This window comes from Anomalospiza imberbis, chromosome 18 (assembly GCF_031753505.1).
Source record: "Anomalospiza imberbis isolate Cuckoo-Finch-1a 21T00152 chromosome 18, ASM3175350v1, whole genome shotgun sequence".
NCBI lineage: Eukaryota > Metazoa > Chordata > Aves > Passeriformes > Viduidae > Anomalospiza > Anomalospiza imberbis.
In genome coordinates, this window is record NC_089698.1 from 11,926,458 (window position 1) to 11,941,655 (window position 15,198).

The 15,198-nt window shown below is 39.6% G+C and overlaps 1 protein-coding gene across 3 annotated transcripts in view; it reads right to left on the reverse strand.

The window, feature by feature from the left end:
* CABIN1 (calcineurin binding protein 1) overlaps nucleotides 1-14,967 on the reverse strand; it is a 109,824-nt gene extending 94,857 nt beyond the window's left edge. The window contains exons 1-18 of one of the 3 annotated variants that reach the window (XM_068209097.1): nucleotides 14,829-14,967; nucleotides 13,720-13,857; nucleotides 12,562-12,626; nucleotides 12,046-12,138; nucleotides 11,632-11,745; nucleotides 11,326-11,460; nucleotides 10,882-11,062; nucleotides 9,991-10,120; nucleotides 9,141-9,290; nucleotides 7,976-8,259; nucleotides 7,253-7,421; nucleotides 6,691-6,827; nucleotides 6,092-6,309; nucleotides 4,646-4,724; nucleotides 4,218-4,405; nucleotides 2,835-2,984; nucleotides 2,268-2,462; nucleotides 1,005-1,241 (exon numbers count right to left, since the gene is read on the reverse strand). In XM_068209097.1, the coding sequence (XP_068065198.1) occupies nucleotides 1,005-1,241; nucleotides 2,268-2,462; nucleotides 2,835-2,984; nucleotides 4,218-4,405; nucleotides 4,646-4,724; nucleotides 6,092-6,309; nucleotides 6,691-6,827; nucleotides 7,253-7,421; nucleotides 7,976-8,259; nucleotides 9,141-9,290; nucleotides 9,991-10,120; nucleotides 10,882-11,062; nucleotides 11,326-11,460; nucleotides 11,632-11,745; nucleotides 12,046-12,138; nucleotides 12,562-12,564 (2,463 nt within the window). In that variant the 5' untranslated portion in view covers nucleotides 12,565-12,626; nucleotides 13,720-13,857; nucleotides 14,829-14,967. Of the gene's footprint in view, nucleotides 1-1,004; nucleotides 1,242-2,267; nucleotides 2,463-2,834; nucleotides 2,985-4,217; nucleotides 4,406-4,645; nucleotides 4,725-6,091; nucleotides 6,310-6,690; nucleotides 6,828-7,252; nucleotides 7,422-7,966; nucleotides 8,260-9,140; nucleotides 9,291-9,990; nucleotides 10,121-10,881; nucleotides 11,063-11,325; nucleotides 11,461-11,631; nucleotides 11,746-12,045; nucleotides 12,139-12,561; nucleotides 12,627-13,719; nucleotides 13,858-14,828 lie in introns of all 3 variants that reach the window. The other 2 variants (XM_068209095.1, XM_068209096.1) reach the window with 2 other exon arrangements.
* Between the last annotated feature and the right edge of the window lie 231 nt (nucleotides 14,968-15,198).

The window sequence follows — 15,198 nt, forward strand, 5'->3', positions numbered from 1 at the left end:
ATGAGCAATTCATAGTAAGGAAATACACAGCATCAATTCTTAGCATTACTAGGCCTTGTTATTGTACAAGAAATTTCCCTACAACCCAAATGAAGAGGAACTTAAAAAAATTCCTGAATTCTAGAACTGGTCTTACAACAACTGTTAAAGACCAACTGGAATCATTAAAGATGCTATATAAATGATGTGCCTGAACACTCTGTTCTCCAGAATTCCATTACATTCCATAAAACATACAATTTCACATAATAAGAGTATGATTTTGTAAGTAGTGAAGTGTCCTTGGCTTTTACAGAAGTAAATAGAGATTTGAGAATTGCAAGCACATTGAATTTTGACATTAACTAGACCAGCTTCTTAACAGAACTGCCATTTGTAAGTCTGCCATTTGTTACCTGGACTGAAAACACTCATTCAGTTTTGAGGTTTGAAAGTACCTTCTGTAAAAGGCTAAAATTAGTTGTATTCATTATTCTAGAAGCAGTTCACATTTTATTTTTCCCCTGCCCTGTTCAGATCACCCTCTCTGTTTTTACTAGAAAAACACTTACTTAGGCCAGGATCTGCAAGCAAGTCTACCATACCTGTAAGGCTTATGGGACCTTGCCCTCCAGCCTGAAGCAAATCCAGGCAAGATCAGAGCCATAACTTACAAACTTCACCCAGGCACCTCAATCAATCTTCACATTATCACCATTTCAAATAGCCTAAAACCCCAGTGCTGGGTTACCTTACCACCATATTTTGACTGGTTTAGGCAGCTTGGTGTCTAAAGGTACCTGCTGGAACTGGTTCTAGCACAGGTGCGTGCTCAGTGCAGGTCTATCACACTGCAGACTATAACAATGCTCACACAATATGGTAACACTCATCTTCCCAAAAATGTAACAGCAGTGTAACCAAAGCCATCACTACCAGTGAGTGGGAATTCACACAGCAACTGCATCATGCCTTGAATTCTGCAGCACACAGCACATGTGCCCTGGTGCCAGGCCATGGGTTACCTGGATCAGGTTGTTTGTTAAGCGAACCAGGCTTGGTGTGACAGAGGAGTCTTTCAAGATGCTGTTAACTGATGATAATGAAGTATCTATTCCTGTGAGCAGCTGTGTTACCGTAGCAACCCACTCCTCTTTAGCAGAGGCTGCTGTCATATTAATCATCTGCTGAATTGCTTCATTCAAGGCAACATCTGAGCATTCAAAGCATTGCTTGTAGTCTTTCAGTTTGAGCAGGGAGTCCTAGGGAATGTAAATATGAAAAAGATCTATTATAACAATGAAAAGTTTATTTTAAACATGAATGCACAGCAGGGCAAAGCAAAACACTATACTCAGTTAATGTGATTACTTCAATGAAATGAAACATCTTTAAATGCAACATTAAAAGGACAATAGGAGGTACATGGATCCTGGATGACAAATACACAAGTAGGATCTAAATACAAAAAAAATTATCTCATTTTTCTGCTTTAATAAGAGATGCAAGGAAAGAAAAGCGGGATGGCTGTAGGTCTGTAATTCTAATGATCTACAGCTCAATAGAGCCCTTACAAGAAACAGGGTTTGGATCTTTATGATCTCGTGCTACCATTTTATTACTTCATCAATAACAAAGTAGCAACTCTAAGGCCAGTGTAACAGCAACTTCTCCTGCTTCTTTCTACTTCTGAAGAGGCTGGGTCACCTTCAGCATGGAAAATGTAGGACTTGGTCAGTCCAGTTAAAAGACCATCGGGTTTTTTGTGCCAACTTTTTTCCCCCAAATAACCTAATACACTCAGCTGAGCTGAGCTCATTTATACACTTATTATACACTTATTTTTACAGCGTTAAATGGATTAGCTCTACAGCAATTATACTGCATGTATCAACAGTTTCTCATTCATGCAGGACAGAATCTTTACAGCAAAAAATCATTCATATACTAGATAACCAAGTTTCAGAATGGTTCTAAGTCACCATGTAGTCAACAGCAGCATGAATTCATCCATAAAATAACTCAGGAAATTATTCAAGTTTCTGTTCATTCCATGGAGGCCTCAACATCTTGCATCTTTAGCCACATTCTGTCAGCAAAAGCTGGTACATTGCTAATGATGTCGATAAAGCTGTGAACTTCAGAGCATTTACAGATTTGTTTCCATGTTTTGCTTTGTAAATAAGACTCATAACTGTTAACACCCACTCCAAAAATCCTTCCCTCCTGTTTTCAGGAATAAGTCTTAATTCCTTATTAGACCAGATTTTGTAAGAAACAATGCAAACCTGGAGGAGAAGCAGCTGAGCTGGTCTCTCTGGAATGGATGTGACAAACTCCAGGTGTTTGGCTCTGCCGTAGCCATTAAAGCTCAAGGTTGGCCGGAGCAGATGCACCACTGCATTATAGTCCCCTGCCTCATACAGTCGCTGGATCTCTTCCAAAGACTGGCATCTCTCCAGGGATTTTAGGTTCTTTTCAATCTGCAAACACCACAGATGATATAATCTTAACTTTTGCTTTCACTTATATTTGACTACTGACACTTCTCCCAGAAGTTTAGCTCTTAATGTTTAAGAAAATAAAAACACGGATTCAATAATCTACTGCTGCATGCAGCTGCTTTAATATTTTTATTTTGTATAAAAGCATGTAGAGGACTAACAGATACAAAAACTGTCGTTTTTGAAAAGGAGAGGGTAGCCTTGACAAAATCTTCAAACTACAAAACCCTCACTCTAAGATACAGTAAACTTCCATCACAAAAGAACTAATTCATAGGTGACATTTGAAACTGGGAGAGATGGAGTGTGAGGGATGGAACAGGGAACACACACCTGCAAATGAACTCTTACCTCTTCTAAAGAGACCACAGAATCAACGTGCAGATTAGGCAACCGTATGACGATGCTGCACTCATTGCCAGCTTTAGCTTGTGTGCTAGTGGAGTTCTGCAGCATCTCAGTGCAGATATCATAGTTTTCAAGTGCCTGTTCCATGTCTCCCTATAGAAACCGTACAGAGAAAAACAATCAACCAAAAAATCCTATGGTTCTCACTGCAGAAAGAGTCTCCAAAACTCGTAGAAAATGTTTAAATTTAATGCAGGCACTGCCAGCGTGATTACTGCATGTCCTCAAAAATTACAAATTCAACTGAATAGCTCAAATTAAAGCAAAAATATTTCAAAATATTTTACCAATTATTTCAATAACAGATAAATCAGAAAAACAGAATTCAGCCTACATAAATTTGTAGGATTGGTCTGGAGTGCTAAAACCCCTTTCCTTTAAAAAGGCAGAAGAGTAAACTAGCAGAAATAACTCTTCCATTTATGCAAATTAAAACACTGAGTAAAGAAACATTCGTATATTCTGCAAAGTGAAAGAATTTTACTTGCTCTGTGCAAAGTAGTTACTGAAATTGAGAGGTCAGGAAGGCATGCATGGGCAAAATACAACTCTGCATATCACAAGGAAAAGAATGCCAGTAGGAACTCTCATTTTTCCTAAATAACTCTATTAGAAAGGAATCCTTAGATGCAGGAAAAAAAAAAAAGGGGGAAGGAACAAGTTAGTGCATACTTATGAAACTGACACTCATAACTAGTTGACATTTGATTTAAACATAATTATTGCATTAAAAAACCCTCTTTGATGTCCTGGGGAAGCAACACACTTAGAGGGGAAGAAATAGACTGGGATCAAATAACGTTGCTTTCATATTATTCTCTTAGTGATAGGTTTAAAACCCTCTCCTTCAAAATTTGCATATTAAATTAAAAGTCTTCAAAAGCAGAACCATGCCACCTAGAAAAAGCAGAGGGAACAGTAATAAAACAGCATCTGCTTCAGTTAAAATCTGCATTTTGGACTTCCTGAGACTTTGACAGTGTCCATGAGTCCAGGCCCTCAAAAATCATATGTTCTGCAGCTCCACAACACTATTCCAAGTAACTTTAGCGCAAATAATTTTTTTTAAGCTGCGTTAATTTAAACAAAGATTTACATATTAAACATATCTGAATATTTGCTTAGCATGTGAGACCTCCTACTTAATTTCCACCTCAATCCTCAGGGGAAGTTAATTATATTTAGAAGTAAAATTAAATCACTATGTTTTAAGTTGATTTTATCCACATGCTTAAAAGAGTTGAGATTCCCAAATCAGCTGCATCTGAACAATTTTGACTTGAATTCGGGAAAAGCTGCGTTTGTTAAACCAAAAGTGAAGCCAACCTGCAGTGCCAGAAATCGAGCCTTCAGCCAATAGACCCGAGTGACAAACTCCATCCAGCCTTCCTCAAACAAATCTCGCTGCGAGGACGCAAACGACAGCTGCAACAGGTCTCCCAAAAAATGAGTTCCTGGGAAGTCAGGACCAAACTTGCCATTCACAGAGGCAGCGGGACAATTTCGTGGAGAAACTGCAAGTCAATTAATGACACTTTATCATGAAATTACCGGCATCCCATGGAAAGAGTCCCACATAACAGAATTTCAAAGGTACTGATCTACCTGAAGGCAAACAATTGATTCACCAATAAAATACAGATCTGGAAGATATTAAGAAAAAATAGCTCCAAAATCAAGTGCATTCCTGGAAACATTTCTTCATATACCCCCAGTGTTTTCAGAGTCTGAAGAAAAAGACATCAAGTTCTCACCTGTAGAACTTTTCCCTTTTGTCAGTAGCCACTGATCTAATTGCAGCTCCATGCAAGAAAGGCTCATCAACATCATATCCTTCAGAAAAAGTAAGGAGATATCAAAAGAGTACTCACAGAAAGAAATACATTAAAAGAAGCATACATTTTAAAAAATCACTAAATTTGCAATTTACTTCAAAGAAAGCCTTCATCTTGTCCTCTTGGGATTTCTATTCCCAAGCTATAACTACTTCTGCCTGAAAGGTGTAAAATACCACTGACAAATCAACAGGTACAAAACCAAACCATATTTAGAACCATTAAAAATAAAAATCTCAGCTCATGAAAGAAGGTCAGAACAGCATTGCTTGATGTTAGAAAAAATTGTCATCCTTACTTTTTTATCTGGCTGAAATAAAACTACATTAAATTGCCAAATCATGCCAAAAGCATGATTCCAGAATACAGCAGTAGCAGTGACATTTGAAAAATAAGACAAAATTTAAGAAAAGTAAGCAGTTATGCAGTAATAATGAGAACCAAGGGAATACATTTATAAATATAGTTATATTTGTTTAAAAAGGGCACGTATATGTGAAATATATACATAAATAAGTCACAGGATGTATAAAAATTTAACATCTGCAACACAGAAGCAGTTTCGTTTGTTTTGTAAATGACATCAATGGAACACAGCAATTTTCATAATTAATATTTCATTTGCAAAGTAAAAATACTTGATCTGAAAAAATATTTCCAACTGAAGTCATACCAAAGGCAAATAACTTTCCAAATTAATACGGACTGCTAACATTTAAAAGATAACACAGGCTGGCTCAGGGGCCGAGAAGTATCAGAACTGGTTTTATAATTCAAGAAATATAATCTTCAATCAGTAAGCTAGTGTAACAATAATGAAAAGAACTTACTATTTTTTCTATTTGCTTTCAGGAAATTCCAGATTTATAAAGGTAGTAAAATGGTGATGCCGAGGAGGTGGTTTTGGTTCGTTTTGTTGTTTGGGGTTTTTTTTACTGTAAATTTCAGGTTATCTTAAAGCTACATAGTATTTACTCTATTTAAAGCACCAATGCTGACCCTCAATCAGCCAGTGAGAACAGAGCAGCCTCTGTACTGACCTCACGACAAAACAAAACTGTGTCATGTCAGAAGAAAAGGGAGGGGGGGAAAAAAGAAAGAGCAACAACAGAATAAAGGGGTAAAACATATCTGTGTGTGTTACATCTCTGTGGGTGTATGTGTGCATAAACACACATCATATACAGGTCAGAGTTGCATGTAGCATCACCCAGGTCTGTTCAGCTCAGGAACAGCTCCAGGAGCTGCAGTGCACCCAAGTTTGGGACAGCTGCCACAGCTGGGACAAGCAGAGCTGAGCCAAACCTGTGTCTGCTGGATTTCAGTTGGGTGCAAATATGGAATAAGGAATGGTGTTGAAATTACCTTGATGTGTTGATTACTTGAGTCCCTCAGGAGTGGGTTGGGAAGGCTACTGCTGTGCTTTCTCCAGCTGTTATAGATACTGAGGACCACCTCACACAAGCCAGGAGGCCACTTCACCAGGAACTTTTGGCTGATGACTTTCAGATATCTCATCATCAGCTCCAAGATCCCACCATTGTTCAGGTTATCCAGCAGGAATTCATGAACATCCTGTTTTTCTAGAAAGTAGATAAACACAAAGGCCTACATGTGTAAGGCTGAGGCAGATCATAACTTGAAACAATTAAGTTTCAACAGGGTTTTGTGCACTTATATCACAGCAGTCCCTCTGCACTGCACACATGCAGAATTCAGTGACTGTATTCCAATCTGTTTAAATGGGAAATTCCACACAACAGGGCTCCTGCACATAGTAATTGAGCAATTCCCCAGAACTTAAAAAATCAGTACCAACTGAGACACTGCTATACCATAAAATCATACTTTTCAAAACAGCATATACTTCTGCATCTTCTAGGCATGACAAAAAAAAACACAGAAAATAAAGGAAATATGGCAAAACAACAAAGAATGAACAGGGGTTATAATGCAATCCCTACCAGATTCCATAAATGTTGTAGAATCAAATGACATTCTATGTGGTCCAACGTGCTGAAAATTCTCCTCTTTGACCTCTGATTGCACCTCATAGTTATTGAAAGGGTCCTCCTCCTCCTCAGGGTCTAATTTCCTTAATCTGTGTGAAAGGGGGGCAAAACCCATAATATCAACAAAGTACTCGTTCTTTCTTTCATTACTAGGTGAAATCTAAATATGAAACACTGTGCAAATTTTAACAGTGAGAATATATTACTGAAACAAATTCAGAGATTTGTTCCTTTCGTTCAAATCAAAATTACTTTATCTTATCCATTTTGATATGTGCATTATCCATTAATTCACTTTAACAGTAGTAAAAGCTGTTTTATTTTTCAATTTTTATTCAGCAAATTTTACTAAAAGCAATCTTATTACATTTATCAGAAGATAATGCACCACATCTGCTTCAAAAAATAACATGGGACTGGTAGTTTTAAGGTTGGGGGGATATCAATCAAACAAAATCCCAAGCAGCTTTCTCTCTATGCTTATCTCATAATGAAAGCTGTTGCTGTACAGTACCTGGAAGGAAGGAACTTCACCAGCAGCTCTTGAAAGTCAACCTTCTCCTCTTTTTTACACTTGGTGTTCCGAACTCTAGCAGATCTCCTTTTGGCTGTTTCACCACTATCTTCTGTAATTCTTCTTCGCTTCACTCCTTTCTTAGATTTATCACCTGCAGATATGTCACCTACAAACATAATGAAAAAACCCCAAAACCTGACAGGTTAAATTGACAAAAAATGAGTAATCTTTTTTATTTAAAAAAAAAAAAATTACACAGCAATACTTGAGATTCATTGGTTTCCTTCTGAGGACAGTGCCAAAAAATCTTCTACAGATTTCAAATAAATATAGCTGACAGCTTGGTCTTCTCAGCTTCTTAAAGTGACACATGAGCAGAAAAATAACACAGTCATCTTTTTGTAAAACAGCTCATTCATTCCAAGGAGCTCAAGGCCCTTCTCAGAATGAAAAGTTTGATATGCATCTCTGCTGGAATGGAGTCACAATTTTTCTCATCTTAAAGACTGAAAAACTGAATTGTGGGGTAACAGCACAAAACCAGAAAAGGTCAGAAACTCCTTCACTTTCTCTATCAGATGTTACACGTATGCTGAAAAGGTTCCAACTCCACCAAAATGCAGTTGTAAGACAGCATGTCCCAAAGAATTCTGAAGAGTTTTTTATACCCAGGTAAGTAGGAAAAAGATCTTGAATCTTAGATTGAAGTACCTTGCTCACCTACAGTAGCTCCTGGTTCCAATGAACTCTGACTGTGACTTGGGAAGTTGGGTGTGGTTGGAGTGTAAGGTAATACAGGATCTGGCATTGTCAGCACTGGATTAGTGCTGACAGGAGTTGGCTGAATAACACTGACAGGAGTAGAGGTGGGAGAAAGCATGAAATGTTGAACTGGGTCTCTGTACTCTGAGAGATCAATTCTCTTTCCCAGACTGGGTCGAGGAGGATCACATGTTGTGAGGTGCTGGTACATGGCAAGCAAGGCTTCTCCTAAACACTTCCAGCTGTAAGGGAAACAACAGCGTCACAATGTCTTCAGCTCTTGTCACATTAATTTCTATATTATGTTTACAAACCTAACAGCATTCAACATTGTTTTTCTCTAACAGCTTAGAGATAGCAAGAGCAGTTTCTCAGTGGGACAGTGATAAACACCTGAGTGTCAAAAACCTGTCCCATCACTCAAAAAATATCTCTAAAAAACACAAGGTCCATGCAGTAGTTGCTGAGGAAATTACTCCATACCAAAAGCTAAAAAGAGTAGTGTCAAAGAAAATTTTCAGGTTCTGCATTCAATCAACAACACTAAAAGAACTCATCCATATTCACAATTATAAACAACTTCTCTGCAATATGAACTACATGCAGAGTCCATTAATATTCCAGAAAAATATGTGTAATACAAAAACCAAACCCCAATCCTTTATGCCTTAATAAAGACATATATAACAACTTGTGAGTATGCTTAAAACTTCCTGCAAATAAAGAACTGCAAATTTTTTTCTGAGTTTTCATTATCCCAATAGTAAAAATAATTTTTAAAAGCAAAACTTGCTTTCAAATTCACATACAAACTAGTCATATATGAAAAATCCAGTAATACGTTGGAATAGCAGCCAAATCATTCTCAGATACCATATTTGTTTTTTACATCACTGGTTTAAACTAAAAAGTTGAAAACTATTATGGGGTTTATGCTAAAATGGGGTTTATGCTAAAACCACAAGCACACCGAACCAACCTATAACCTAATAAGAACACACTGGGGGGGTTGGTTTGTTCTTACAAGGGAAAAAAAGGTGTTCTGAAGAAATCTGAAGCACAACACAGTTGTCAGATTATGCTTCAGACAATCTTTTAGAAAAGAGGAAATATAAAGACGTACGTGAAAAAGGGAATAGGCTGCACCAGTCTGAGGTCTGGCTCTCTGTCACGCACCAGCAACGCTTGTCTTTTCTTACGTAGCTCCAGTGCTTCATTTATGATTCTTCCTGTTTCAGCTGCACTCACATTCACATTATGGATAGACATGTCACTAAGAAATAATAAAAAATGGAGATAAGTGAAAGTTCTTGTTTGCTGGTTTGTTGTTTTTTTTTATTAAAGCCTAGAGGGGATTCATTTAATACCATCATATAACATAACAAAAACAGCCTTAAAAGAAACATTCACATAACATTATGTTACCAACTTTATGGCACACATATAGATGTGTCAACCATCAGAAATCTTTGCTCTGAATGATCAGTTAACTTAGACAGATCCTGTAAATTTTATGGGCCTCTATTTTCCCACTTTCCTCCTACCCACTCCTACTATAAAATCCACACAGAAAGAAAAGCAGTAATGTGTGGGGAGGTTTTGGGGAGGTTTTCTTGGGAGGGGAGAGAGTTGTTTTGGTTTTGGTTGTTATTGGACTGTTTTAATTAGGAAAACAAAAGTGAATGCTGCAGGGATCAGGAACTAATTAGTAAAACAAAGGCACATGATTACAAGAGATCTAGGTATGAAAATAAATGAGCAGCAACAAATGGATTCTTTCCCTCTTTCTACCTCCCTCCAAAAGGAATTCATGAAGAACATTCTGTCTGCAGCACCAACACATTATTATTCAGAAGGAAGGTCAGCAAGGTATTCCTACCACTTAAAGCACAAGATCTCAGCAGGTTTTTTGAGCAACCTCAAAACCAAAATGTACACTCCAAAGGCAGCATGTTCTCTAAGACAACATTCACCATTTGAGGAACATCCGCAAGGAATCTTTCTGGAGGCAAGGCTGCTCCTCAAAGATCTTCTCCTTCAAAACCAATCCTTTGCTATACAGACAATCTTTTTCCAGAGCTTTGCAGATGAAGTACAAACATGCTGACAGAGAAACAGAAATTGAATGGTCAATGGCTGCTTTGGTTCATTCAAAGTTCTCATTTCTGAGCCTCACAAATACCACTGAATTCCACCCATATGTGACATTTACATGAATTAGTCCAATTGTTTGTAAGGTGTCAAATAATTACAGGCATACAGTTAAAATAGCCTGTTGTGTCTTCCTAGGTACTATATCCAGAAGAAGAATGTAATTAATTTTGTTTAAACAATGTTTGCAGTACATCTTCCACTTACTTTCAAGCCTGTTCAGGCACAGAAGAAATTAGAACCATAAAAAAGAAACACAATTATTCACCATTTTTATGTTATCAAATGTCTTAACTGCAGATTCCACTAGTGAAGCAATCAGTGTATCCACTGCTGTAACTACAGTTAATCCTACCAGGCTATGAATGAGATTGTATTTTTATACCCAAATCCTAGAGCTATGCAGCAGGAAATTACTAGAAAGCCAAAACCAACATGCATGGAAAGGCAAAGGAGCAGTGTACAGGGGAACTTCCTGCAGAGGCTCTGATCTGTGAGACCACAGACATTTATTTTTAGGGTAACCAAAACTTATCTAAACCATCATGCTTTATAATTCAGTAAAATCTCTACCATGAAGTAGCAGTCTCTATCAAACCCTGCTGCATTGCTTATGCAAGATACACTTCAACCTATACGATTTCATTGTTACAATTTTTCTTGGAATGTAAAATCGCACACATACTGAGATGTTTTTCATGCATTGTACTCACTCGTGTAGTCACTGAGTGTATACAAAATTGTGATAAGGTTATCCAAACAAGGCCAGTGATCAGGATTACACCTGAGCCCTTCTTCAAAAGCATGACGAGCCAAGGGCAGGCGGATCAGCTTTATTGCCACACGACCAATTTTATACCAGAGGTTGACATCAGTGGAGTCCAGCATTACAGCCTGGAAAGCACAACAAACAATATTATCCACATTTCAGACATGCCTACCCACTTTGCTGCAGGGACTGGCACTGCTTTAGTTTTCAGCAGGACCACAACTGCTTTGGGGGCTGAATGGTGAACCATTTTTATCCCATATAGCATCAGAAAGAATACAGTACTCAACTGTACTCTGATATGATGTAAGCTGGATGTGTCTGTCTGTATTTTAGAAAGTTTTTACAAACACTAAGGTTCCAGTGTCTAATTTCAGCTGCACTGTACCTCCAGATAGAACTCCATGGCTGTCTCTAAGTCATCCCGCTGTGCTGCCAGTTGTGCTAGGTTTTTGTAGGTGGAATATTTTAACATCAAACCCGGGTGTTTCAGCCCTTCTTTCTCATCACCAGAAAGAACTGCCTAGAAATTATAAAATAAATGCAATGTGGGCATTAGGAATCAGACAAGTAACAAGAACAACAAACAACTTGCTAATTGATAATACTGACATTTCTAGTTAGCCACTTAAAACTGAAGTAAGACAAAATATAGCAAACAGTTCTTAGAGTGTCCTTCCCCAGGGTCACTGACCTCTCGCAGAAGACGAATCTCAAGCAGCTCATGATAAGCTTTAGCAGACTCCTCAAACCGGTCATGTTTCTGAAGGTCCAGAGCTTTGTGGTACAAAGCAAAAGCTTCTGCTTCCTGTGATTTAAATAATTAGAATGTATTTATCAAGACAACTTTATTAAATACACTTACATTTATGATGTATTTCAGTGGTTTCACACTTTTAATACTTTCTGCTACACAGCAGAACATTTGTGTTACTGTCCTAAAATAACTCATCTGAGTGAAGTTTTAGTTTGCTAAAGGAGGGTTCAAGACATGGAGTAACTAAACTTTCATAAGAACAAAATATCACGGTTGAACAAATCCCTGCAACTGGTGGACAAAACTCCCATCAAGACAAAACTTCATTAAGACAACTGTGGAATTATTTACCTGAGCTTCCTTCGTCTGTGTCTTATGACTTTTGAAGGTACCTTCACAGTCATCCTCAACTGTGGAGCTCGCATTCAGTGCTGCAATGCGAATCTGGAAGGACAATTGAGATGTCACAAGAAATGTGACATCTACAGATGTCCCAGTTTCCTTTGAAAACTGGATTTTTCTCTTTTTTAATTAACTGGTACATGAACAATACTGAGAGATCTCCACATAAAGTTACAAGAGCTGTAATTAATTTAATCATCCCTAATTGCAAATAAACAAATATAAAAACCATTTCCCATCCCAAATCAGCTGAAAAAAAATAAATTTCAAGTGTCTTGCAAGCAACAGCTTTCCTAAATAGACATGTGCATTACAGTGACTTTTTTCCAAATTCTTAAATTTACCAATAACTAAAATTCCAAAAACAATGTTCTCATTACGGCAATTTATTCCTCTTAGAAAGAGGAAAATTCTCAATTTTACTGCTAGCAAAACACCTCAAAAGCCATCTCAAAAAACCCTTACCATGTTCACAACTATTCACAATGTCTTTCTCCAGGAACAGAAGGAGGGGTCTATCACAAACAGGTCTGAAAGGCAAACAGGATTAGAATATTTATTCTGTTCACAAAGAAAACAATCAGAAGTAAAAGACAAGCTGGGAATACTTTACAAGCATACCTTAATATGCTTGCAAAGTATGCCAAGAGCTAGCCCAACAACGGAGGAACAATAATTTCACTGAGGAATAATTTTCATTACTGCCATCCCTGCTAGAACAGAACCAGCGTTTGTCCCACAGTTGTTCTGAGTATACTCACCAACCTCTACAGACCAGCCCCAATCCAAAACAAGTTATAGCTACTGCAGACACACTTAGATCTACTAACAAACAAAAGGAACTGAACTTTTACTAATTAGCATTTCTTCATTCTGATAAAGGACACTCATATTTCCAGTCCTTTTTACCACTGATAAAAAGTTTGCAGGGGCAAATACACCTTTATAACCTGTAAGTAATTTTTTCCTCCTAGGTAAGCCCATAATTTATATTCAATTAACTGCTTGAAACATCATGTTAGTAAAGGCAAAAATATATGACAGAGCTCTGTGCTGCTTTTATAGAAAACCTTCACTGCTGTATGATAAAACTTTCCCATCAACTCAAACAAGATGACATATGCAAGACAGGCTAAAAACAGTCTTTAATATGGGAGACTACATTAATAGAAGAGTAAGTCCTGAATTAACTACAGCAGGAAGCAGTGGGAGTTTTGAACTGTAAGCTGAATTAACTCATACATCATCATGATTAGTCCTGCATGTGGAGAAACAATGCCTTGACAGGAATTTCACTCATTCAGCAATGAGCATTTGCTGGCCCATGCACCACTGGCTCTCCTCGCTTGTAGTTAAATCAAACTGACAACTGCACAGCAATGAGGCATTTTCCCTTTAAAGTCACCAGATAAACATTCATAAAACCTCAAATCTCCTTCATAACAGACTCCTTGTCTCTTTGCACATGAAGAAAATACATGCACAGATCCTAATGGTTACCTCTTTCAGACAGACTGTTACACATTTGGACAGGGTGTAGATGCTTATGGCATTTAAGGAAGTCAGTCTGCATGATTCCAAATCAATTACATATTTCAGTTCATGGGGTTTAAATCCACTTACAAAAATGCCTATATTCAGTAATAAGTCCAAGTCTTTTGCTGAATCCAAATAATCTTGCTCAAGGTGGCAGAGGAAGTCAACAGCAGAGACCACAGTCAAGGCTTTACTTCCGAGGTTGGACTCTGGGAGAAACTGCAACTGCAGAAAACGTGGGAAAATAATTTCAGTTCTACTTATTATTTATACTGGAAGCTTGTAACACGCAGGAACTTAGTAACAACCATTTAACATCTCTCCTGCCTGGTGTTCACAGGCTGAAAGAGCAGAACCGAACAGGACTGAGATGCTGCTGGAAAACAGGGGCAGGGTGCTGCCCCCACACAGCTTTTGCAGGGTGAGATTTCATTTTGGTTTGAAGCAGGCACTGTACGTGGCTGCAAAACTACCCTGCCTGTGGAGTGAGTCGCAGCAGTGCCACAGCACCTAGGAACTGAGTGTGTCACTGCCAGCACTTCCAGAGGAACACAGCTACATGAGATAAGCAGGCAAAAAATAATTACTCCTTCATATTAAGTACCACAAAGCAGTTTGCATTTTTTCAGATACAAGAGTGTCTCAGCTATAAATCTGCAGCTACAACAGGTGTGCACATCCTGAAAGGCAGCAAGCCTTTTGCCTTCAAAACCTTCTCTTCTTTAACCTTAGTAGTTTAAAATTAAAGTAAATATTTCCAAGGTCAGCCCTTGCGCCCAGAACTTGTGTTCTCAACTTCTAAGAAACAAAGGGAGTGACTTGGGCTTTCCCAGCTTTTGTTGTTCCTGCTACACTTAGGATCGATGCATTTCAGATACACGTTTAAAAAACACCTGATTTTTGTTCCGGATTTCTTTTTTTTTAACATTGCAAAGATCCGTCTCAGGGAGCACCAGCCGCTCTGACCGAACCACGATCACTTTCTGCACGGAGGGCAGGGACGCCGCTCCCGCCGCTGGCCCGGAGGGCGGCACACAGGGCCGGGAGGAGGCGGGAGCCCACGTTCGCCTGCGACCGCGGCCCCGCGGAGGGAGGGGCGAGGGCGAGGCCGCCCAGGCCGGGCTCTCGCTACCCTCACCGGGCAGGGCCCGAACGCCGGCTGCCCCTCCGCGGGGCCGGGCGGACGGGACACTCACCTCGCGGGGCCGCCCCCGGCATGCCGGCGCTGCTCCCGGGGCGTTCCCGGGGGTGTCCCGGGGGGTGGCCGGGGCGCTGCCGCGGTTTCCCGGCGCGGGTCCCTGGGGCTCCCGCCGCTCCCCCGGGAGCCGCGCACCGCCCGTTTCCACCGCAACCGCCTCCGGAGCCGCGGCGCCAACAAGGCGGCGCCCCGTTGGCCGAGCCGCCCGGCCGCAGCCGGCCAATGGGAGCGCCGCGCACTGGCAGGCGGGAGGCGGGAGGCGGGAGCGGCGGCTGAGGGGCTCCGTGTGCCGAGCGCACCGCGCCCGGGCTCTGTGAGCACTCCCGGGACGGCGACTCCACACCCCCCGGGCAGCACGGTCAGCGTCT